The sequence below is a fragment of the Neofelis nebulosa genome, chromosome 3 (genome assembly GCF_028018385.1).
Source record: "Neofelis nebulosa isolate mNeoNeb1 chromosome 3, mNeoNeb1.pri, whole genome shotgun sequence".
NCBI lineage: Eukaryota > Metazoa > Chordata > Mammalia > Carnivora > Felidae > Neofelis > Neofelis nebulosa.
In genome coordinates, this window is record NC_080784.1 from 64,472,946 (window position 1) to 64,497,377 (window position 24,432).

The 24,432-nt window shown below is 39.1% G+C and overlaps 1 protein-coding gene across 2 annotated transcripts in view; it reads left to right on the forward strand.

The window, feature by feature from the left end:
• The window catches only part of TMEM192 (transmembrane protein 192), a 31,590-nt gene extending 12,485 nt beyond the window's left edge, over positions 1-19,105 (forward strand). Inside the window, exons 3-7 of one of the 2 annotated variants that reach the window (XM_058720966.1) lie at positions 2,749-3,013; positions 8,275-8,409; positions 15,012-15,114; positions 15,672-15,855; positions 17,690-19,105. In XM_058720966.1, the coding sequence (XP_058576949.1) occupies positions 2,749-3,013; positions 8,275-8,409; positions 15,012-15,114; positions 15,672-15,810 (642 nt within the window). In that variant the 3' untranslated portion in view covers positions 15,811-15,855; positions 17,690-19,105. Of the gene's footprint in view, positions 1-2,748; positions 3,014-8,274; positions 8,410-15,011; positions 15,115-15,671; positions 16,233-17,689 lie in introns of those variants that run through there. The other variant, XM_058720964.1, reaches the window with a different exon arrangement.
• The last annotated feature ends 5,327 nt before the right edge of the window (positions 19,106-24,432 follow it).

The window sequence follows — 24,432 nt, forward strand, 5'->3', positions numbered from 1 at the left end:
AGAGGAATGAAACTGGACCATTCTCTTTCACTGTACACAAAAATAAGCTCAAAATGGGGTGCCTGGGTGTCTCAGTTGTTTAAGCATTGACTTTGGCTCCAATCATGATCTCATGATCATGAGTTGGAGCCCCGAGTTGAGCTCCACACTGCTGCTGTGGAGCCTGCTTGGGATTCTCTCTTTCTCCCTCTCTCTCGTGCTTTCTCTATTTGTGCTTTCTCTCTCTCTCTCTCTCTCTCTCTCTCTCTCTCTCTCTCTCTCTCAAAATAAATAAATAAATAAAAGGAAAAAAAACCCCTCAAAATGGATTAAAGACCTAAATGTGAGACCTGAGACCATAAAACCCCTTAAAGCACAGGCAGTAATTTCTCTGACATTGGCCATAGCAACTTTCTTCTAGATACGTCTCCTGAAGCAAGGGAAACAAAAGCTAAAATAAACTATTGGGACTACATCAGAATAAAAAGCTTCTGCACAGTGAAGGAAACAACAAAACTAAAAGGCAACCTACAGAATGGGAGAAGACATATTTGCAAATGACATATCCGATAAAGGGTTAGTATCCAAAATCTATAAAGAACTTATAAAACTCAATACCCCAAAAATAATTCAATTAAAAAATGGGCAGAAGATATAAATAGACATTTTCCCAAAGAAGATATCCAGATGGCTAACAGACCCATGAAAATATGCCTAATATTACCATCAGAGAAATGAAAATCAAAGTGGTAATGAGATATCACCTTGTATTTGTCAGAATGATTAAGATCAACAACACAAGAAGCAACAGGTGTTGGTGAGGATGTGGAGTAAGGGAAAGTCTCTTGTCCTGTTAGTGGGAATGTAAACTGGTGCAGCCACTCTGGAAAACAGTATGGAGGTTTCTCAAAAAGTTAAAAATAGAACTACCCTACAATCCAGCAATTGCACTACTGGGTATTTAACCCAAATAATACAAAAATACCAATTCAAAGGGATACATGCACCAGTATTATTTACAATAGGCAAATTATGGAAACAGCCCAAGTATCCATCAACCGGTGAATGGATAAACAAGAGATGGTGTGTGTGTGTGTGTGTGTGTGTATATATATATATATATATACGTATATATATATATATATATATATATATATATATACGTATATATGTGATGGAATATTACTCAGCCATAAAAAAGAATGAAATCAAAAGAAAAAATTTAAAAAATAAAAAGAATGAAATCTTGTCACTTGCAATGACATGGATGCAACTAGAAAGTATTATGTTAAGTGAAATAGAGAAGGACAAATACCCTATGATTTTACTCAAGTGGAATTTGAGAAACGAAACAAATGAGCAAAGGGAAAACAGAGAGACAGGCAAACCAAGAGACTTTTTTTTTTTTAATTTTTTTAACGTTTATTTATTTTTGAGACAGAGAGAGACAGAGCATGAACGGGGGAGGGTCAGAGGGAGAGGGAGACACAGAATCTGAAACAGGCTCCAGGCTCTGAGCAGTCAGCACAGAGCACGACGCGGGGCTCGAACTCATGGACAGTGAGATCGTGACCTGAGCCGAAGTCGGATGCTTAACCGACTGAGCCACCGAAGCGCCCCAAAAGACTCTTAATTACAGAGAACAAACTGATGGTTATCAGAGGGAAGGTTGGTAGGGGGATGGGTTAAATAGGTGATGGAGATTAAGGAGGGCACTTGTGATGAGCATCAGGTGATGTATAGAATTACTGAATCACTATATTGTACACATGAAACTAATATTACACTGTATGTTAACTAATTGGAATTTAAATTAAAACTTCAAAAAATACTAAGAAAAATGTCTATATGCTACTTTATGTATAATGGATCAATTTGGTCCAATGTACAATATTTTTATAGTATAGAGTATATGCTGACCGTTCAACTATTTGCTTTATGTTAATAAGCACCTTGGGTTGCCATAGCAAATATTACTATTCTTGACAAATCTCTTTGACAAATCACATATATTTTACTTTATTGAATTTTTTTTTAAGTTTATTTATTTACTTTGAGAGAGAGAGCATGAGCAGGAGAAGGGCAAAGAGAGAGGGAGAGTCCCAAGCAGGCTCCGCGCTGCCAGCACCAAGAGTCAAACGCGTAACCAACTGAGCCACCTAGAAATAAAGTTTTTTAAATGATGCTTTTTATTAGTTAACCTTTGAGGCACTGAGTTAATTATTTTCACTCTTTTCAATAAAAGAGAAGTGAGCAGATGGAGCACCTGGGTGGCTCAGTAGGTTAAGTGTCCGACTTCGGCTCAGGTCATGATCTCGCGGTCCGTGAGTTCGAGCCCAGTGTTGGGCTCTGGGCTGATGGCTCAGAGCCCGGAGCCTGTTTCAGATTCTGTGTCTCCCTCTCTCTCTGACCCTCCCCCGTTCATGCTGTGTCTCTCTCTGTCTCAAAAATAAATAAATGTTAAAAAAAATAAAAAAAAAAAAAAAAGAGAAGTGAGCAGAAAGCTGTTTACCATTTACTCATCTCTGTTAGATGGATTGGGGGTGATTTGTCTTATTTGTGATTTGTTTCCAAACTTCCTGTAAAGTTTCCTCCAAATTTTCTGCTTAAAATGTCTGTAAAAAGGCAAAAAAAAAAAAAAAAAGGTTTTAAATTCATTTATAAAAACAGGATAACAAAATCATAGGTATGAGTATGTGCTGGGATGGTGATTATTATTTCTTAATTCCAAATATTGAATATTAATCCTACTGCTCTCCTTTCCACCAGGTTGTGTTTGTCATTTTGGCGTTTTTAACAGGTGTACTTTGTTCTTACCCGAATCCAATTGAGGACAAGTGCCCAGGAAACTATACCAACCCATTGAAAGTTCAGACAGTCATAATCCTTGGGAAAGTTATTTTGTGGATTCTGCACTTCCTTCTTGAGCGCTACATCCAGTATCACCACAACAAAGTAAGAAACCGAGGCTATAACATGATCTACCTGTCGACAAGGCATCTTAAAGGACTTGCCCTGATGATCCACTCCACTGGTAAGTCTGGCTCAGCTGGTCTGTGGCTTGCGTCAGTGGCAGAAATGATAGCAGAAAGAAAACGTGAAATTTGACTTTATAATCCAGTATATTCTCTCATTTTTGTGAGATGTGTGTGGTGGCCACTAAAATTGGGATCACCTTAATGTCTTGAAGCTTTTTAAATAATATATTACAGCTTTAACTTTTCTTTGACATCTGTGTTTGCTATTCTAGGGGAGGGAAAAAATTTTTCCCTCTACCCTTTCAGGTAGATTCTTTTCTTTTTTTTTTTTTTTCTGAGCCAGCCAGATGCCCCTGACATTTTAATTTAACTTTAATTCCCATATAGTTAGCATACAATGTTATAGTAGTTTCAGGTGTACAATATAGTGATTCAACACTTCCTTACATCACCTGGTGCTCATCATGACAAGTGCCCTCCGTAACTCTCATCACCTATTTCCCCCATCTCCCTAACTCTGTTCCCCTCTGGTAACCATCAGTGTGTTCCCTATGGTTAAGAGTCTGTTTCTTGGTTTGCCTCTCTCAAAAGACCTTCTTTTTCAGTTTGAGTCCAGAATAAATGCTTACACATTTTGAAACCAGATTCGAAATTATTTTTTTTCCTACAAAAACAGCTGTACAGAATTTAATTTTTATTTTTTTCTATGCTCTATTAGTATATTTTCTATTTATTTATTTATTATTTTATTTAAATCCAAATTAGTGAACACATAGTATAATAATGATTTCAGGAGTAGAACCCAGCGATTCATCACTTCCATATAACACCCAATGCTCCTCCCAACAAGTGCCCTCCTTAATGCCCATCACCCATTTAGCCCATGCCCCCACCCAACACCCCAGCAGGAATCCTGTTTGTTCTCTGTATTTAAGAGTCTTTTATGGTTTGTCTCCTTCTCTGTTTTTATATTATTTTTGCTCCTCTTCCCTTATGTTCATCTATTTTGTTTCTTAAAATCCACACGTGAGTGAAATCAAATGATATTTGTCTTTCTCTGACTGACTTATTTCACTTAGCATAATACACTCTAGTTCCACATAGTTGCAAATGGCAAGATTGCATTCTTTTTGATTGCTGAGTAATATTCCAGTGTATGTATATACCACATCTTCTTTATCCATTCATCAGCTGATGGACATTTGGGCTTGTTCCATTCTTTGGCTATAGTTGATAGCGTTGCTGTAAACATTGGGGTGCATGTGCCCCTTCGAAACAGCACTCCTGTATCCTTTGGATACATTCCTAGTAGTGTAATTGCTGAGTCGTAGAGTAGTTCTATTTTTAACTTTTTGAGGAACCTCCATACTGTTTTCCAGAGTGGCTGCACCAGTTTGCATTGCCACCAGCAGTGCAAAAGGGTTCCTCTTTCTCCACACCCTCACCAACATCTGTTATTGTCTGAATTATTAATTTTAGCCATTCTGACAGGTGTGAGGTGGTATCTCATTGTGTGTGTGTGTGTGTGTGTGTGTGTGTGTGTGTGTGTTTTCCATTGTGGTTTTGATTTGTATTTCCCTGATGATGAGTGATGTTGAGCATTTTTTCATGTGTCGGTTGGCCATCTGGATGTCTTCTTTGGAGAAGTGTCTATTCATGTCTTTTGCCTCTTTCTTCATTGGATTATTTGTTTTTTGGGTGCTGAGTTTGATAAGTTCTTTAAGGATTTTGGATACTAATCCTTTCTCTGGTATGTCATTTGCAAATATCTTCTCCCATTCTGTCATTTGCCTGTTAGTTTTGCTGATTGTTTCCTTTGCAGCAGAAACTTTTTATCTCGATGCAGAAGCTTTTTATCTTGATGAGGTCCCAATAGTTCATTTTTGCTTTTGTTTCTTTTGCCTCCAGAGACATGTCAAGTAAGAAATTGCTGCAGCCAAGGTCAAAGAGGTTGTTGCCTGTTTTCTCCTCTAGGATTTTGATGGTTTCCTGTCTTACGTTTAGGTCTTTCATCCATTTTGAGTTTACTTTTGTGTCTGGTGTAAGAAAGTGGTCCAGGTTCATTTTTCTGCTTGTCTCTGTCCAGTTTTCCCAGCACCACTTGCTGAAGAAACTGTCTTTCTTCCACTGGATATTCTTTCCTACTTTGTCAAAGATTAGTTGGCCATTCGTTTGTGTGTCCATTTCTGGGTACTCTATTCTGTTCCATTGACCTGAGTGTGTTTTTGTGCCAGTACCGTACTGTCTTGATGATTACAATTTTGTAATACAGCTTGAAGTCTGGAATTGTGATGCCTCCAGCTTTGGTTTTCTTTTTCAGGATTGCTTTGACTATTCAGAGTCTTTTCTGGTTCCATACAAATTTAGGATTGTTTGTTCTAGCTCTGTGAACAATGCTGGTGTTATTTGGTTAGGGATTGCATTGAGTAAGTAGATTGCTTTGGGTAGTATGGACATTTTAGCAATATTTGTTCTTCCATTCCATGAGCATGGAATATTTTTCCATTTTTTTGTGTGTGTCTTCTTCAATTTCTTTCGTAAGCTTTCTATAGTTTTCAGTGTATAGATTTTCCACCTCCCTGGTTAGATTTATTCCTAGGTGTTTGATGGTTTCTGGTGCAATTATAAATGGGATCGATTCCTTGATTTCTTTTTCTGCTGCTTCATTATTGGTGTATAGAAATGCAACTGATTTTTGTACATTGGTTTTATATCCTGCAACTTTGCTGAATTCATGTATCAGTTCTGGCAGTTTTTTGATGGAGTCTTTTAGATTTTCCACATAGAGTATCGTGTCATCTGCGAAGAGTGAAAGTTTGACTTCCTCCTTGCTAGTTTGGATACCTTGGATTTCTTTGTGTTGTCTGATTGGTGAGGCTAGGACTTCTAATGCTATGTTGAATAACAGTGGTGAGAGTGGACATCCTTGTCATGTTCCTGACCTTGGGGGGAAAGCTCTCAGTTTTTCCCCATTGAGGATGACATTAGCAGTGGGTCTTTCATATATGGCTTTTCTGATCTTGAGGTATGATCCTTCTATCCCTACTTTCTTGAGGATTTTATTAAAAAAGGATACTGTATTTTATCAAATCCTTTTTTAAATTTAATTAATTAATTTATTTATTTATTTATGTTTTTTTTAGAGAGAGAGACCTAGTGCAAGCTGGGGAAGGGCAGAGAGAGAGGGAGACGCAGAATCTGAAGCAGGCTCCAGGCTCTGAGCTGTCAGCAGAGATCCCAACATGGGGCTTGAACCCATGAACCATGAGGTCACGACCTGAGCCAAAGGCAGACGCTTAACTGACTAAGCCACCCAGGTGCCCCTGTCAAGTGCTTTTTCTGTGTCTATTGAAAGGATCCTGTCGTTCTTATCCTTTCTTTTATTAATGTGATGTATCACATTAACTGATTTGTCAATATTGAACCAGCCCTGTGTCCCAGGAATAAATCGCGCTCGATCGTGGTGAATAATTTTTCTAGTGTATTGCTGGAGCCGGTTGGCTAGTATCTTGTTTAAGATTTTTGCATCCATGTTCATCAGGGAGATTGGTCTGTAGTTCTCCTTTTTAGTGCGGTCTCTGTCTGCTTTTGGAATCAAGGTAATGCTGGCATCATAGAGTTTGGAAGTTTTCGTTACATTTCTATTTTTTGGGATAGCTTCAAAGGGATAGGTGTTAACTCTAAATGTTTGGTAGATTTCCCCTGGAAAGCCATCTGTCCCTGGACTCTTGTTGGTTGGGAGATTGTTAGTACATTTTCTTAAGGGGCAAGCTGCGAGTTCATCCACTCAGTGATGTTCTCAGTGGAAGCTGCAGGGCCATGCTATAACAGAGAAAGAAGCATATTATAGAGATGGCTGATTGACTCATCATGAAAGGGGTGACATTTTTACTGTTCCCTGGGGTAGAGTTTGGCTTATATGTTGAACTGCTGATATGTAATACTTGTTTTGGGCCAGAAGATGTCACTATGACCTTTCCTGCCACCCACAAAGATAAAAGCAAAACCCATTTTTAACTTATATGAATTATGACAAAAAGAATGTTCAAGTGACCGGTCTGGAAATAGTATTTTTGAAGCCCACCAAAGGATTGTGTAATCTTTACTTTTCCTCTCACTTTCAAATTCTTGCTACTATGACCCTTAATCTGTTTCTAAGCAATCGGACCCTTACTTTAATCACAAATGGCAACACTTTTATGTTGCTTATATAAGGAAGGACCCAGAAAATCAAAGAGATTGGGACGGGTATTTACCTTGTTTCTATTTTCTTTAAGTATTTTTTCCTTATATGAAGAATAAAAAGGTAAATCTATGAGGCTATAGGATTTCCAGCTAATCAGATGAGTGTAACTATTGTTTTTATCGCTGGTGATAATATTGTCAGATGGTGATTAGCTTCATCCTGATACTTTTTCTCTATAAAATTGGAGATATAATATTTATCACACAAACTCTATTGTAGGAGGAAGTGAACAGTGCCTAGTAGGCATTCAAGAAAGGGTAGGTATCCCCAGAATTATCAGAATAATTCTGATTTCATGTAATCCTTCACAGTTGCAAGTACATTGCCATACAACCCTTCCTCCAAGCAGGTCCCCATGGCAAACTCCGTCATATACTACGCTACGGCAAGACCTGGGCTCTTTGCTCCAGAATTGTATTTTTCTTCTGTGTTATATTTTGCTGGTCTTCAAAACCAAGTAATAGGTATGCTGAGCCAGGAGTGGGGAGGGGGAATAGCTCATATTTATAAAATACTTGCCATTATAAGTATTTTTCACATATTAACTCATCTATGCCTCACAACAGAACTGTGAGCAAGGTCCTGTCATCCCCATTTTTCAGACGAGGAAGTTGAGGAGCAGAGGTATCAGGTCACTTGTCCACGGTTAGCAACGTGTCCCGGAGTTCCACCCAGATGGTGCGGATAACCGCAACATCCTTAGCCTCGCGGCAGTCTGTGTTGTTGCAGTTTGTCACCAGCATGGGCGACCAGGGTCCTCGTGCCTCTGGATTCTGAAGAACTGGGATAATGCAAAGTTCTACGAACTGCATCCTTTCTCAAATGCACACAAGACTCAATGCATATGCCATTGCGAATAATTTTATAAAGCAAAAAATCATTTCTTAGCTTTTAAGTATTATGGGGCATCATTAATTCAGACGGGTTGGGGTTTTTTTCCTCAAGAGAGCAGCAATTTGGGGCTTTTGTCCTTTTGCTCCCTTGACTGCTCAGTGTAAGTGGCCCCGTTGTAAGCCTGCCCTGGGGCCGGCTCTGCGCTCTGCTGACTCTGTGTTTCTTTCTCCTCCTCAGGCAACACGGCTCTTCTCCTTGTGCTGTGCGTGCAGCACTCCTTCCCGGAGCCCAGCAGGTTGTATCTTGACCTCATCCTGGCCATCCTGGCCCTGGAACTCATCTGCTCCCTGACATGTCTGCTTACTTACACAGGTGAGAATTACAACTACACAGTTGGGACAGACCCCTTTAACTGCTTGTTCCATCCCTGATAGTGGGAAGTTTGCTGTTATCTTTGCAGCAGGGTGTTTCTAGTAGCTGAGAGCCTCTTTAGCACCTCTACCTCTCGTTGCTGACCACATCCAGACTTCCTCAATTTCAAACCAACAGGAAGATACCAACGAGTCACGCTTCTAAATATGTGTCATCAACGAATCTTGGTCAACTCAAGTAATGCCTGATCATTAAAAAATACAAAAACAAAAGAATTTTAAAAACCCACAACCATTTGCTTCCTCAAAGGCAACTGAAATGTAATTCTGGCATTAAATTTAAAATAATGAAATACAGGGGCACCTGGGTGGCTCAGTTGGTTAAGCACCCAGCCCTTGACCTCAGCTCATGGTTCGTGGGTTCGAGCCCCATATTGGGCTCTGCGTTGGCAGTGCAGAGCCTGCTTGAGATTCTCTCTCCCACTGTCTTTGCCTCTCTGCCATTTCTGTGTTCTGTCTCTCTCTCTCAAAATAAATAAATAAGCTTTAAAAAAAAAAAGAAAAGAAATACAGGGGTATGTGGGTGGCTCAGTTGGTTAAGCATCCAGCTCTTGATCTCAGCTTAAGTCTTGAACTCTAGGTGGTAAGTTCAAGCCCGTGTTTGGCTCCTTGCTGGGTATGGAGCCTGCTAAAACATAATAATAATAATAATAATAATAATAATAATAATAATAATATAATAATAATGATAATAACAACAAAATACAAAGTAAGTAAGTAAATAAATAATGTGTACAAAACTGCATTTAGCCTAAACTTCCTTTAGGATAAACTATTTATGAACCCATTTTCTAAATTTAGAGCTGTCTGAGGGTTGGTCTGTTTGTCTGTCTCTCTCTGTCTCTTTGCCTCTCTCGGAACTCTCAGTGGTAAAATTAAAGTAAGCCTTAGATACGTTAACATGAAAAATAGATGGAAGGATACTTTTAACAGAAAAAAATTGAAGCCCTGGAAAAATCTAGATGTCATTCCTGCTGCAATATTGGCATGCTGTACAATCTGTCCATAATAGTAGCTAATTTTCACCCACGAACATATGGCCAACTAATCTTTGACAAAGCAGGAAAGAATATCCAATGGAATAAAGACAGTCTCTTCAGCAAGTGGTGCTGGGAAAAATGGGCAGCAACATGCAGAAAAATGAACCTGGACCACTTTCTTACACCATACACAAAAAATAAAATCAAAATAGATGAAAGACCTACATGTGAGACAGGAAGCCATCAAAATCCTTGAGTAGAAAGCAGGCAAAAACCTCTTTGATCTTGGCCACAGCAACTTCTTACTCAACACGTCTCCAGAGGCAAGGGAAACAAAAGCAAAAATGAACTATTGGGACCTCATCAAAATAAAAAGCTTCTGCACAGTGAGGGAAACAATCAACAAAACTAAAAGGCAACCGACAGAATGGGAGAAGATATTTGCAACTGACCTATCAGATAAAGGGTTAGTATCGAAAATCTATAAAGAACTTATCAAACTCAACACCCAAAAAATAAATAATCCAGTGAAGAAATGGGCAAAAGACATGAATAGACACTTCTCTAAAGAAGGCATCCAGACGGCCAATGGACACATGAAAAAATGCTCAATATCACTCATCATCAGGGAAATAAATCAAAGCCACAATGAGATACCACCTCACACCTGTCAGAATGGCTCACATTAACATTGGTGCATTGTTACATTGTAACATTGTTTCAATCTCCTTTGCATTATTGGTGGAAATGCAAGCTGGTGCAGCCACTCTGGAAAACAGTATGGAGGTTCCTCAAAAAAATTAAAAATAGAACTAGCCTATGACCCAGCAACTGCACTACTAGGTATTTATCCCAGGGATACAGGTGTGCTGTTTCAAAGGGACACATGCACCTCCATGTTTATAGCAACACTATCAACAATAGGCAAAGTATGGAAAGCACCCAAATGTCTATCGATGGATGAATGAATAAAGAAGCTGTGATATATATATACAATGGAGTATTACTCAGCAATCAAAAAGAATGAAATCTTGCCATTTGCAACAACGTGGATAGAACTAGAGGGTATTATGCTAAGCAAAATTAGTCAATCAGAGAAAGACGAATATCATATGACTTCACTCACATGAGGACTTTAAGGCACAGAACAGATGAACATAAGGGAAGGGAAGCAAAAATAATATAAAAACAGGGAGGGGGACAAAACATGAGACTCTTAAATATGGAGAACAAACAGAGGGTTACTGGAGGGGTTGTGGGAGGGGAGATGGCTAAGTGGATAAAGGGGGCATTAGGGAATCTACTCCTGAAATCATTGCACTATATGCTAACTAATTTGGATGTAAATTAAAAATATGAAATTTAAAGGTAAAAAAAAAAAAAGTACCTAATTTTCTGGCACTGCTCAACAGTTATTTTGTGACAATAAAATATCTTGTCCATTTTGAAAGAGATCATTTCTCTAATTATGAAGGACAAAATCACATCGGTCTCAGTTTGTTTCATTTTACTGTTTTGTTTTGTTTTGTTTTGTTTTGTTTTGTTTTGTTTTGTTTGCATACCCTTAGGCCTATAGAAGAGTACTTAGAATGTGAATGGAGTGACTAGTTTGTAAATGTGAAGGATGTCCCATTATTGACTGATCTTTGTAAATTTTTCTGTAGTTATCAGCTAACGATGAGACAAATTATGTAGAGGATTACATTTGTCCCTCACTCTAAAAACATAAATTTGTTGGGGGGTGTGGGAGAGGGGAAAATGGGTGATGGGCACTGAGGAGGACACTTGTTGGGATGAGCACTGGATGTTGTATGGAAACCAATTTGACAATAAGTTATATTTTAAAGTAAGTAAGTAAGTAAGTAAGTAAGTAAGTATCATACCCACTTAACCTCCCAGAAAAGAATGAGACTTTAGTTTTAAAGTAAGGTTTATTTTCCAATATATAAGAAACAGCTTGCTGTGTCAGTAAAGTGATCCATGTGACAAATGAATATTGAATTACTTTATTGATTAAGATCAGGTCCATTCTAAACACATCTGTCAAATGCTGTAAATGAGGTGATAGTTTAGATCTGAATATGGAACTGGCATGTTATGTTCCAGTATCTCTACAACTTTTCTTTACTGCGAGGGTCCAAGACTTCTTGTATTAAAGTGTTTTCTGTAATACCTGTGGAATGGTCTATGACATACAAGGAGGTAACAATCATATTCCAGATACCATTTGAATGTCATCATGTAAATAAGAGGAAATTTAATACTGTTAAAATGTAGTCCAAGATTTATTTCTCTAGGATTTATTGTACCTTTTAAAAAAAATTTTTTTTTAATATTTATTCATTTTTGAGAGACAGAGAGAGACAGAGCATAAGCGGGGAAGGCGCAGAGAGAGAGGGAGACACAGAATCCGAAGCAGGCTCCAGGCTTTGAGCTGTCAGCACAGAGCTCGACACAGGGCTCAAACTCACAAACCCGCAAGATCATGACCTGAGCCGAAGTCAGAAGTCAGACGCTCAACCGACTGAGCCACCCAGGCGCCCCTATTGTACCATTTTGAAAGAATTTGCTGTAGCATTTTTAATTAATTATAAGTAAAATAGGCAATGTTAAAAACAAAAAGACAAAAACCTGAGAGTGTTTAAGAGGTAAAGGAAACAGATGTTCCAAAAATCCTGACTGGAATTCATTTTCACAGTTGGACACAAATATATCAGTTGCATGGAACCTAAACTTAAAATAATTTTATTTTATTCTTTTCCATTTATTTTAATCCATTGTCTTCCTAATTAAAAAGAATTGCTTTATTCTATACTCTAAGACTTAATGGCATATTTCGTCTTCATTCACATTAAATTTTAAATTTTTATCTGAATAAAAATGCCATTAAAATTGTTTAAATCTCAAATAATATGGTTCCTAATGTTACAAAACCTGATAATTGGTATTTCAGACCTGTAAAGTAAATAGATGGTTTACACAGGGAAGTGTTTATAATGATAATAATTATAAACTTCGGGTTTCTGCAAATATTGAATTGCTTTAGAAGATTCAAGTATGACTGTTTTACCTCCACGTCGTCAATAGTAGGCTTAACTTTTTAAATTATAATGTTCCCTTAAATGTACTGTAGGTTCTGATAGGAGAGATTTAGGGAATATCTTCTAGAGACAAATGTTGCTTTTGTTCGGTGTCATGGAAAATTTAAGATAGGTTCCCTGATATATGGATTTTTCTTGCTTCTCCATACCTAAATGATTTTAAACAGTAGTGAGTTTTGGGGTGCCTCGGTGGCTCAGTCGGTTAAGTGACTGACTCTTGATTTCGGCTCTGGTCATGATCTCATGGTTTGGGAGTTCGAGCCCCGTGTCGGGCTCCATGCTGACAACCAGGTTCATGGGTGGCCTCCAAACTGCCACATCCACTGGGTCCTCTTCATGTCTTCATCTTTGTGGCAGTGAACAGTGACTGCGCTTTCCTCATGCTCCTCCTGCCTTTGCAGATTCGTTTTCTTTACTTCTTTAATATTGGTAGGTTTTGGTGTTCCCTCGTCTTTTTTCATCCTACATACTCAGAGTTACCATCTGTACACTCATGGGCAGCCCTCAGATGAACAGAGCCACCCAAACCTTTACATCCATCTGCTTAGTGATAATTTCCATCCAAGTGTTCCAGTGTACCAATAAGGCAGAGGTGGAACATCTTTCTCTTCTCCCAAACCTTCCCCATCCCATCCCTCCTCCCCATCTCAGCTAGCAGGATCAGCCTGCACCTTTTAATCAGAAACCTAGACATCGTTTTGGATTCTTCCTTCCACCTTACTCTCCCAGGGATCAATCATCAGTACTGTTCAGTCTGTCTGCCTCTCAAACTTGTCTCCTTTCCTCTGTCACTGCCACTGCCTTAAGTAGACACTCATCACATCCTGTGTGGACAATTCCCTTCCTCTGTCCTCTTCATTTGTATTCCTTACTCCTGCTAATATAATTGTATTCATAGGTAAATTCAAATCATTAACAACATCCCTGTTCAGAGTTTCCTTTTTTTTTTTTAAGTTCCTTTTTTTTTTTTTTTTTTTTTCAGAGAGAGAGAGAATGTATAAGCACCAGCAGGGGAGAAGCAGAGAGAGGGAGAGAGAGCTGACAGTGCAGAGCCTGGTTCAGGGCTTGAACTCACAAGTCGTGAGATCATGACTGGAGTCGAAATCCAGCGTCAGATGTTTAAAGGACCGAGCCACCTGGGCGCACCCCTGTTTAGTGTTTTCTAACGGCCTGAGGAAGAAAATCTGCAATCTTGTTGTGGCATAAAAGGCTCTCCATGAGCTGGCCCTACTCATCCCTGCTCTTCAGGGATGATGACGAGATGCTTTCAATAACTTGCATTTACTCTCAGGGCAAATCTAATGCCTTGGCACGGCAACACCAGTCACTCATATCTTCCCTACCTACGTTTCCACCCCCTCATACACACATACACCTTGTCAAGGTCTTAAGTATTTGTTCAGGCTCTTCCTGCACCTAAAACACCCTTCTTCTCTACTCCTCTAGTCTGTGTGATTAGTTCTTGTGTTTTCTTCAAGGCTGGATGCAAGCCCTACCCTCCTCCCTCTCCATGATCCTCCCTCCCATCCCACTGCTGCTGAGTTAAGGGGCAGCTTTCCAGGGCTGTCACAGCTCCTTGTGTAAGCTTTGATTTTTGTTCTTTTCTTTTTTTTTTTTTTCTTTTCTTTTCTTTCTTTCTCTTTCATTTGTTCGTTCGTATATTTATTTTGTACGAGAGAAAGAAAGCATGTATGAGCAGGGTAGGGGCAGAAAGAGAAAATCCCAAGATTGCTCTGAGCTGTCAGCACAGAGCCCGACTCAGGGCTTGAACTCACAAACCATGAGATTATGACATGAGCTGAAATCAAAACTCAGACATTTAACCTACTGAACTACCCAAGCGCCCCTTGGTTCTTTCATACTGCCTTGGAATGTAGACTTATCATCTGTATTTTTCTCTGGACTAGTAGCTCTTTTTATAGGGTAGTATCAACAGTGAAGGCTTCAAAGTTTTGGTTCCTGGATTAGAAACCTCGCTACTTGTCTACAGCCATACCCTGACGTGCCTGTTCCTGTCTGATCTTGGAAGCTAAGTAGAGTCAGGCCCGGTTAGTACTTGGCTGGGAGACCTGGCTACTTAATTTAACTTCCCTGGACTTCACTTTATTGTGGAAAGTAGGCATAATAAGAACATCTACTTCAGGGGATGGTTCTGAGAACTGAATGAGACATTCCGTGTAAAATAGTTCGCCTGTGTTTTAAATTCACAAAGAAATCATAGCTGTTATTATTATTATCAATAGTAACAATACTGTCTGTATACCCAGTGTTTAGGACAGGCCTGGCACATAGACTTTCAAAGGTTTGAGTACATCAGTAAACAAACCTGTTTATTCATTTTATGAAGCATTTTTACCCATATTAACTTACTTGAAAAGCATAGCCAATTAATGTAATTTGAATAAGTGGAAATACATTTTTTTTCATAATTATCTAACCTGACAATGACTTTATTATTTTAGTGAAAATTCGAAACTTTAATAAAGCCAAGCCACAGCCTGATGTACTTGAAGAAGAAAAAATCTATGCTTACCCCAGCAATATAACCTCGGAGACTGGATTCAGGTAGGCTTTGGGTGGGGTGTAAAAGACTAGAGAGAGAATTATAAAAAGTTTTCTCCCCTGGAAATTTAGAAAACATTCTAATGCTTGGAGTTTATTATTATGCATATGTGCCTTTTTTGTTTGTTTGTTTTTGGTAGAAGTTTATTTATTTATTTTGAGATGAGGGGGGAGGGGCAGAGAGAGAGGGAGGGAGAGAGAGTCCCAAGCAGGCTCTGCACTGTCAGCATGGAGCCCAATAGCAGACTGGAACTCATGAAGCGTGAGATCATGACCTGAGCTGAAACCAAGAGCGGGATGCTTAACCAACTGAGCCACACAGGCACCCCCATGCATATGTGCCTTTAGAATTAAGTTCCATTTGCTTAATTCCATTTAACTGTAATGAAACCAAGTCTAATGAAAGAATCTTATTTTGGGATATTGCCTTGGCTTAAAATATCTTAAGAAAGAGTCACAAATACAATATGCTGTACTGAAAACTATTACGACCCATTTGCAAAGAGACCAATGAGTATTGGTGAATTTGTGCAACCCATTAATATCCTGATTGTTTGCAGGACTATTTCAAGCCTAGAAGACATCGTTGAAAAGCAAGGAGACATAATAGCGTACCTGAAGCGACACAATGCCCTGTTGAGTAAACGGTTGTTGACTTTCACTTCCTCCGAGCTAGACTCTCCACCTAGTAGAATGTGAGAGACTCAAGGCCAAGACAGCAGGTGCAGAGGACTCCAGAGTAACGTAAGACTGACTGACAAGCTGTCCTGGGGAATTGCAGCTTTTGCCAGATAACATTTGACAATTTTTGTTGGAAACCTGAATTTCATTTTCACCTGTGTGGCTGTTCAATATGTGGGACTTGCGGGTCACTTGAAAGGTACTTCATCAGTAACTCAAGGAGGTCTGTTTTTGCACATTTTATAGTTGTTTAACTGCCTGGTTTATCATAGGATCAAAAGTATGATTTAAACACCTCCTCGCTCAATGCTTGTACCACATGACATTAGAACCCTGTAATAATTTGGTTATTTATATAGAGGAAGTCTGACTCGATAATCTGTTTTAAACAGGGTTTTGATCAAATAAGTTCTTTGCATTCTTAAACTGATGAGAGAAGTCATTGTTTCTGGTGGTTTATGTTTTTTCCCCCTTCAGAGCTTTGTCATGTACTTGACATGCTCATGTGTTTTGGGATTACAGCATGACCTGTGCTGCAGCTTTTATGAAGCATTTCCTCACTGTAGGACCAAGATCTCACTAGGTGATTTCCTATGCAAACTCCTACAGTTTTCCATTCTCCAGAAATAAGATACTGAGTTTACATGGACCAGTGTTAGACTGACCAGTGTTGCTTGTTACATCGGCAGTACTTTTCATTAGCAACGACTGAAATACTTAAGAGAAAACTTGAGAACTTTCCCTTTATTTTTTTTATTTTATTTATTGAGAGAGGTGGGGGACATGCACAGGACAGGCAGAGAGAGAGAGAGAGAGAGAGAGAGAGAGAGAGAGAGAGAGAGAATCCTAAGTAGGCTCCACACTGTCAGCACAGAGCCCAACATGGGGCTCGAACTCACGAACTGAGATTATGACGTGAGCCAAAATTAGAGGAGTCAGACTCTCAACCAACTGAGCCATTCAGGCGCCCCCCATCTTTATTTTTACCCTTCTTCAAGAAGTTGCCATAGATTTCAGTATTGACTGTGCCTTGACTAGATCAAGAAAGGTATGTTCTGTGACTTTAATTTGGTCTAAAAAGGGAAAAAGGACCTTTTTTAGTCTTAGATTATACTTTTTTTTTTTTTAGGTTTTATTTATTTAATTAATCTCTGTACCCAATGTGGGGCTTGAACTCACGACCCTGAGATCAAAAGGCTCACAATCTTCCGACTGAGCCAGCAAGGTGCCCCTTGGATTATGCTTTTAAATTATAGGAATAAAATGTCATATAAACTTATATAGATATTAAACATTATCTCATTCTCCAGGGAAAATGAAGCACTTTATGAGTAAAGGGCATTATTTCCCCAGTTTTCCTAGTTTGCCCTTTTAATTTATCCATTTGCTATTAGCACCTTTATATACTGCCCTAGAAAGCTTAATATGAGGAGAGGGGATATTTGTGATTATGTATGTTGGTCACTAGCTGAATAATATTTCATTTGAAAACCCTTAAATATTAAATATTTCATTTGAAAACCCATCCAGGTACTTATGGAGGCCAAACACCAAGCTTCCCTTAGATATAGCAGTTACTGGACCATTCTAAATTTTTTTTTTTTTTTTACCAAGGTAAAGGTGATGGTATATCCCCTGTAGGCAATACCCTTGAATCCCCAAATGACAACATCTACAAACTAAAGCCGAAATTATATTTTTAAGATTTAGATTGTATCCAAGTTTCCCGACTTCTCTCTCCCTCCTCCCCCTCCCCCCTTCCTCCTCCTCCTCCTCCTCCTCCTTCTTCTTTTTCTTTCCTTCCTTTTTAATAAGTCTATCTCAAAGTCATTGCCTTCTCTGGAAATCTGTCTCTGTGTTCTGGCAGAAGCCATAAACTGCCTCTGTTGGTTTGCAGCCTCCTTGGGAGCTTCCTGGGTATAATCTGAAACTGGCCCCACATAGAGATCAGAGAGCAACCAGAGAGGGGCAGAGCACTCCAGATTGGCAGGTAGGAGGTTTAATGAACAAGGGAACTTGTGTACAAGGCTTGGCTTGAGAGGCGGGCTGTCAGGTAAACAGATCTCTGTATCCACCCACCAGAATCTTAAGTTTATAAAGAGGCCTTAATTGGCCTCATATACCATCCGGAGGTCTCAACAGCACGTTATTCTCCCAAAGCTGTGTCCTCGGAACAGCTCCCACTGTGAGACGGTGGGCAGAACGTCTATTCCAAGGACAGGGGAGGGGTGAGCAGCCTCCGATTGTCCAAGTCCAGCTAATGGGTCAGTTGGCAGTCATGTCCAACAGCCTTCAGCTATTTTCCTTTTCAAAAGGAAAACACCAGTGGTAGACGATTCTTATTTAAATTCATTTGGATCTATAGTCAGTTTCTAAGGTGTATAGGATGAACTTTGGTTTACAGAAAAAGATACAGTTAAAAAGTTAGGATGCTTAGATTCTGATGTGATGTCTGTATAACTGCAAAGACTTCTCTAAACTCAATCATGAACGTACCAAACAATGAGCAAAAATGAGATGAAGTATCGGAACTAGGAAAACAGGATAATGAACAAAGCACTTTAAATGTTAAGTATTCTATTCACCAGGCAGGTGGTGTGGTGGCACAGCAGACACAAAACTTAAGGAGACCCTGGTTTGTAAGGAGGAAGAGGACTAGGATTTCTAGGCTCTGTGCTAAGTGAAATAATGGCTATAAGTCCAAGGAACTATCGGAACTTCAGGCCAGGGCACCCTGGCAGGGAAGGGGCTGTAGGAATTCCAGGCAAATGAATGAGTAAAGGAGCAAGGCAAACAGCTGCAGAGATCACAAGCGCTGTGCACTTGAGTGTGAAGCACGACATGGGAGGAGAGGCGGACAGCATCAGATCTGGGAGAGTACCTTCTTGTTCTCTGTGCTGAGCGGCCCGCCCTGGAATGGGATCCGATGAAGAGTCTCAAGCAAGGAAGTGACAGAGTCAGTTTTACTTTCAAGAGCATCAGATTGTAGTACAAGGTGGAGAAAAAGTAGATGGCAGAAAGATTTGGCCCTGAACTAGGGCAAGTATAATAGCATTCTATTGAAAGTACATATGTATATATATGTGTAACATAGATGTCTGTAATTTGGGGATTTTATTTCAGAGGACAATAGCATCATGACTTATATGTTAAAAGCTCATTTTTTAAAAGAGCACTATCGAAAACTATAAGGAAAAAAAGATCTGAAATCCCACTGCTAAGGAATTGTACCAGTTTATACTGCTTGTTGTCCCATACTTTCACCACCTGTGGGTGTTTTCCGTCTATATTTAATTCTAGCCCTTCCAATGGGTTAAAAAAAAAAATATATATATATATATATATATACGTATATATATACATATATATATACGTATATATATATGTATATACATACGTATATATATGTATATACGTATATATATATATATATGTCATTGTTTCATATTGCATTTCCTCGAATGCTAATGAAGTTGAGTGTTTTCCCCCATATTCTTTGACCTTTTATCAATCTTTCGTGACCTGTATATATCATCAGGTCTTTTGCTTATTATTCTCCTGGAATACTCTTTTTCTTAACAAACATAATCTCACTTTATATATAAGGGTAGTCCTCAGTTTCTATCTGTTGGAAATATTTCATTGTTCTGTGTTCTTCTGCTATGATCTCTTCAAACACTGCAGCCTAGATTTTATCTGCTGCAGCCCTGGTGAAAAAGTTCACACAAATGCATCCCTAAAAGCCACATCAGATGTTTCCTTGTGTGAGAGCCAGCAGTGTCTTGAGTGAATTTTAATATACCCAGCTTCTGAAGGTCCTTTTCCTTCTTCCAGGGATTCAGACCCAAGTCTTACATGAATCAAGCTAATTCTTTTTCCTTTAAGGCAGCATTCTCCAACCTTGCCACTATTTTTTTTTTTTTTTAACATTTATTTATTTTTGAGAGACAGAGTGAGACGGGGCACGAGTAGGGGAGGGACAGAGAGGGTCGGGGGCAGGGGGGGCAGAGGGGACACAGAATCCGAAGCTGGCTCCAGGCTCTGAGCTGTCAGCACGGAGCCCAACGCAGGGCTCGAACTCACGAACTGCGAGATTATGACCTGAGCTGAAGTGGGACGCTTAACTGACTGAGCCACCCAGGCATGCCCAACCTTGTCACTTGAAATTGACATTTCAAGTTGGATTGCCTTTGTTTTGAGAGGCTATGCTATGAACTGTAGGATGTTTATTAGTATTTCTGTCTCTAGGATGCCACTACATACCCCCAGTTGTTACAGCCCAAAATGTCTCCATAACATGCATTTCATTTCATTTAACACTTAGCATTTAATTCAGAACTGACCATGTGCCCGAGTGTATTCTAGGTGCTGGGAATTCAGGGGTCAGTAAGACAGAGAAGGTTCCTGTTCTCATGGAATCTGCATGCTAATGATGGTGTGGGGGGTGGGAGTAGAGGAAAGATGGACTTAAACACAGTAGACAAATAAACCAACCATTGGGTTTGATAAATTCGATTATTCTGTAAATTAGACCTTGTGGAGTACTCTTATGTTACTATGACTTACAGAGAAAATTTAACTTCTGTGTACTATAGCCTTTCAGAAAATCAAATGACAAATGAAATGAACTTTATGTTCTTCTTCCTCCATCCTCTTTACAGAAAAGACTTACTTTAATGATCTCACAACTTGATCAGAGATGCTTTTAGAAGTCTTAAATTCTTAAGGAAACAAACTTTGAAAATATGTCAATCACAAATCACAAAAATCTCAAAACATTACCTAGGTTTCTTAAGGAAAATTGTTTCTTTCTTTTTTTTAATGTTTATTCATTTTTCAGACAGAGAGAGGCAGAGTGCGAGCTGGGGAGAGGCAGAAAGAGAGGGAGACACAGAATCTGAAGCAGGCTGCAGGCTCTGAGCTGTCAGCATGGAGCCTGACGCGGGGCTTGAACTCACAGACCATGAGATCGTGACCTAAGCTGAAGCTGGCTGCTTAACCAACTGAGCCACCCAAGCACCTCCCTGCTCCTTTTTTAAAATTAATTAATTTATTTATTTTTAATTGTTTTATTTCTAAACCAAGGAAGCCTGTCTCTAATTCTTCTCTTCACGTTTTCTCTAATCTAGTCTTACTTTTCGCCCTACTACTCCACTGAAACTGTTCTTGTCAAGGTTACCAAGAAGGCCTTTCTGTATTGCTTGAGCTGGGGATGAATGCATAGGTCTCCTCTTCCTTAGCCTGTGAGCGGCAGGAGACTCAGCCAAGCACTCCCTCCATGATTCATCTTCATTTGGCTTTCAAGACACTGCAAACTCCTGGTTGTCTTCCGACCTCACTGGCTTCTTGTTCTCTCTCCTTTGCAGGTTCCTTTTCTTCTCATTGTTAGTGTACTCCAAAGCTCAGCCCCTGGGCCTCTTTCTTCTCCGTCAGGACTCACTTTCTTGGTAAACTTGTGTCTTTAATACAATCCGCAAGCTGGCAACTCCCAAATGTGTACCTCCGGTCTTTTTGAACTCCAGACTCCTATACCTAGCTCCCTCATCTAGCCCTCTATGGTAACATCTAAGACATTGCCAACATAACACATCAAAAGCCAGGCTGTCCTCCACAGCCTTCTGTCTCCATAGTGACAGCTCTTCCACCCCTCACACCTATATACAGTCTTATATACAAATCCTGCTGGCTTTTCCTTTAAAATAGATCTAGAATCCATCATCCTCACATGGATTATTTTAATAGTCTCTTAAGTGGTCTTTTGGCTTCCAACTGCCACACACGCCCTGCTCCCAAAACATCAGTGTTTAATATAGTAGCAAAGAGATTCTTCTAAAACATCCATCACGTTACTCTAACGGTTCCCTATCAGTAAAAACCAAAGCATGGCATTGACCTCTAGGACTCTAGAGAATCTGTCCCACCTCCCACCCTTCCCTCCTCTCTTCCTACTCTTCTTTTACTTACTCTGTTTCAGTTACGTTGTGATTGTTGGATTGTGAGACCCATTTCCACCTCAGACCTTTGCAGTTGCTGTTCCCTCTACTTAGAATTAGCCATTTACATATATCCTTCTTCCTCCCAGTCTTGGTTAAATGTTACTTTCTCAGTGAAGCCTGCTCTGGACCACTATTTAAAACCACAGCTTTCCCCATACTCACCATCTTCTATCTTCCTTACCCTCGTAGGGGTTTACACTGTTACCCCAAAACATGCCACTTTGGCTTATTGATTATTTTGAATTAAAGATACTTGAGAAACAGTGACCCTCTCAGAAACTCTGACCCTCCCCTTTCCCCCCTGAAAGATTATAAATGTCCCATGTGAAAGCTGTGTGCCTTTTACGAGGAGGGTAGAAGGCATCCTTATGACCAGAGATGGGGTTTAAGGCTAAAGAGACTGTATAAACAAGTCTTGATAATTCTTCACCCCAGTTTACTATCCCTAAGCCCAAACCCCTTTGTCTTGTCAGTTTTTCACAAATGTATTGTTTCTTTGTCTAAAAGGTTTAAAGGCTTCCTGCTATGAGTCTCATCTTTTTTATGGGGCTCCTGTGTGTATGAAATTAAATTTGTTTTTTTTCTTGTTAATCTGTCTTATGCCCATTCTGTTACCAGACCAGCCAAAGAATCTAGAAGAGAAGAAGGGAAAATTTTTCTTCCTTTATACCCTGTTTGATTCATCCCCCACTGTACTTATCTCCTACAGTATGATATAATTTACTCATTTGCTTGGTTTCTCTCTCCTGATTAGAATGTAATCATATCAATTCAAATTTAAATGGTAAAAAAAAAAACAAAAACATTATTCTGCATAAGATTTTCATTTGAAAAGAATGCTACAGAAAAGAAAATCAGTAGAAAATATCAGACATGTTTCCAGTAACATCAGAAATGAGAATGTCTACACTTATTATTCTAGAGGTTTTAACAAAACATGTATATAAGAAAAACAATATGGAGCTATATAATTTGAAAAGGAAGTGATAAAATTAACACTGTTTGCAGATAACATGATTGAAGATGCAGAAAACTCCAAAGAACCTACTGGGAAAACTATTTAAAAAAAAAAAAAAAAAAAAAAACCAGAAATGAGAGAATTCAAATTCAGTAAGGTGACTGGGTGCAAAGTTAATATGTAAAAATCTATTGCTTTATAGAAGCAACTACCAGCTAGAAGATACAATTCAAAAAAGACCCCATTTATAATAACAACAAAAAAGACTAAATACCTAGATCTTTTTGAAGAAAAGTTAAAAACACTACTGAAAAATAAGACATGAAAAGTCATGGCGTGTCCTCAGATAGAGGCTTGACATCGTAAACACGGCCATTCTCCCTTGGTTAATCTATCTATGAGGACTAGTGCTCAGCCATAATATAATATCATATCATAATATAGTATCAGCCATACTATAACAGTAATGATTAAAATAGTGAGATACTGCCCACAATCAGATCAATGTAACAAAAAAGGAAAGGGACAAACAGACCGAAGTGTATATGGGAATTTAGGATATAAAAGGTGACAATTCAAATCACCAAAAGGTTAGCTCATTCAGTAAATGGTATTGAGACAACTAGGTCAACCATCAAAGAAAACACAGGTTTGTGAAAGGATTTCCATCTGACATGGAACTGGAGGATATGAAATGGGGAACCTCACACATGCACCTTCAGAAGCATGGAATTTAAGAACAGAGACTGATTTCCCATAAATGCCTGATGTACAGAAGACTGAGACTTATCTCCTGTCCAGTGAACATCCACCAAGAAGCTCTCCCCATCTTCAAGCCAATGAGCTTCTTGTTTGAACTCTGGCTGGACTAGACGCCCCCACCCCCTCCACCCCTGCCTGCTCTGTACTCCTTGTCCATAAATACAAACCATCCCAAATCCTCAGCAAACTTGCCTGTAGATTGCTAGAGCATGCATTCCCTGAAATGCAATTCTTGTGCTGTTCCCAAATAAACTCAATTTCTGGTAATTTGAGCTTGTTGCAGTTTACCTCCTTATTTAGGTTAACAGATTATATCTCTGCCTTGGAATTCATATCTAATAAATTACTGCTGATTCAAAGATTTCATGGTTTAAAGTAAAACTACGAAAGTACTATAAACAATGGGAGAGGTTTTTAAAATCATTTCAGAGTAGGGGAACTTTTTCTAAGATTGGTATAAAAGCCATCAGTGAAAACCCTGATATATTTAACTACATAAAAATTCAAATTTCCCCTTGGCAAAAAGTGTTATGAGAGGAACGAGCCAAAAGTTAGAAGACAAATACAAAAATGGGTAAAAAAACATTTACAATTCATGTCACAGAGTGTGATTTGTGATTTATAAGAAAAGTACATTTGGCATAGAGCTCCTAAACCTTGGAATCTCCTAAGAGCACTGGGAGTACCTTTTGTTAAAATAGTTGGTCTTCAGCAGATTCCCAAATAGCTCTAGGACCATAAAAGTGAAAGGAGTGTCTTGTTATTCATAACAAGCCCCTTTCAACCACACCTGGGTTTACATGTTATTGAAGTGACTTTTGGAAACCCCCCTGAGGATAGGGACTAGTTGCCTGTAAGACCAACCACATGATTTAGAGAGTTGGGACTCACAGTTCACCTCTACCAACCTGTGGGGAGAACTGG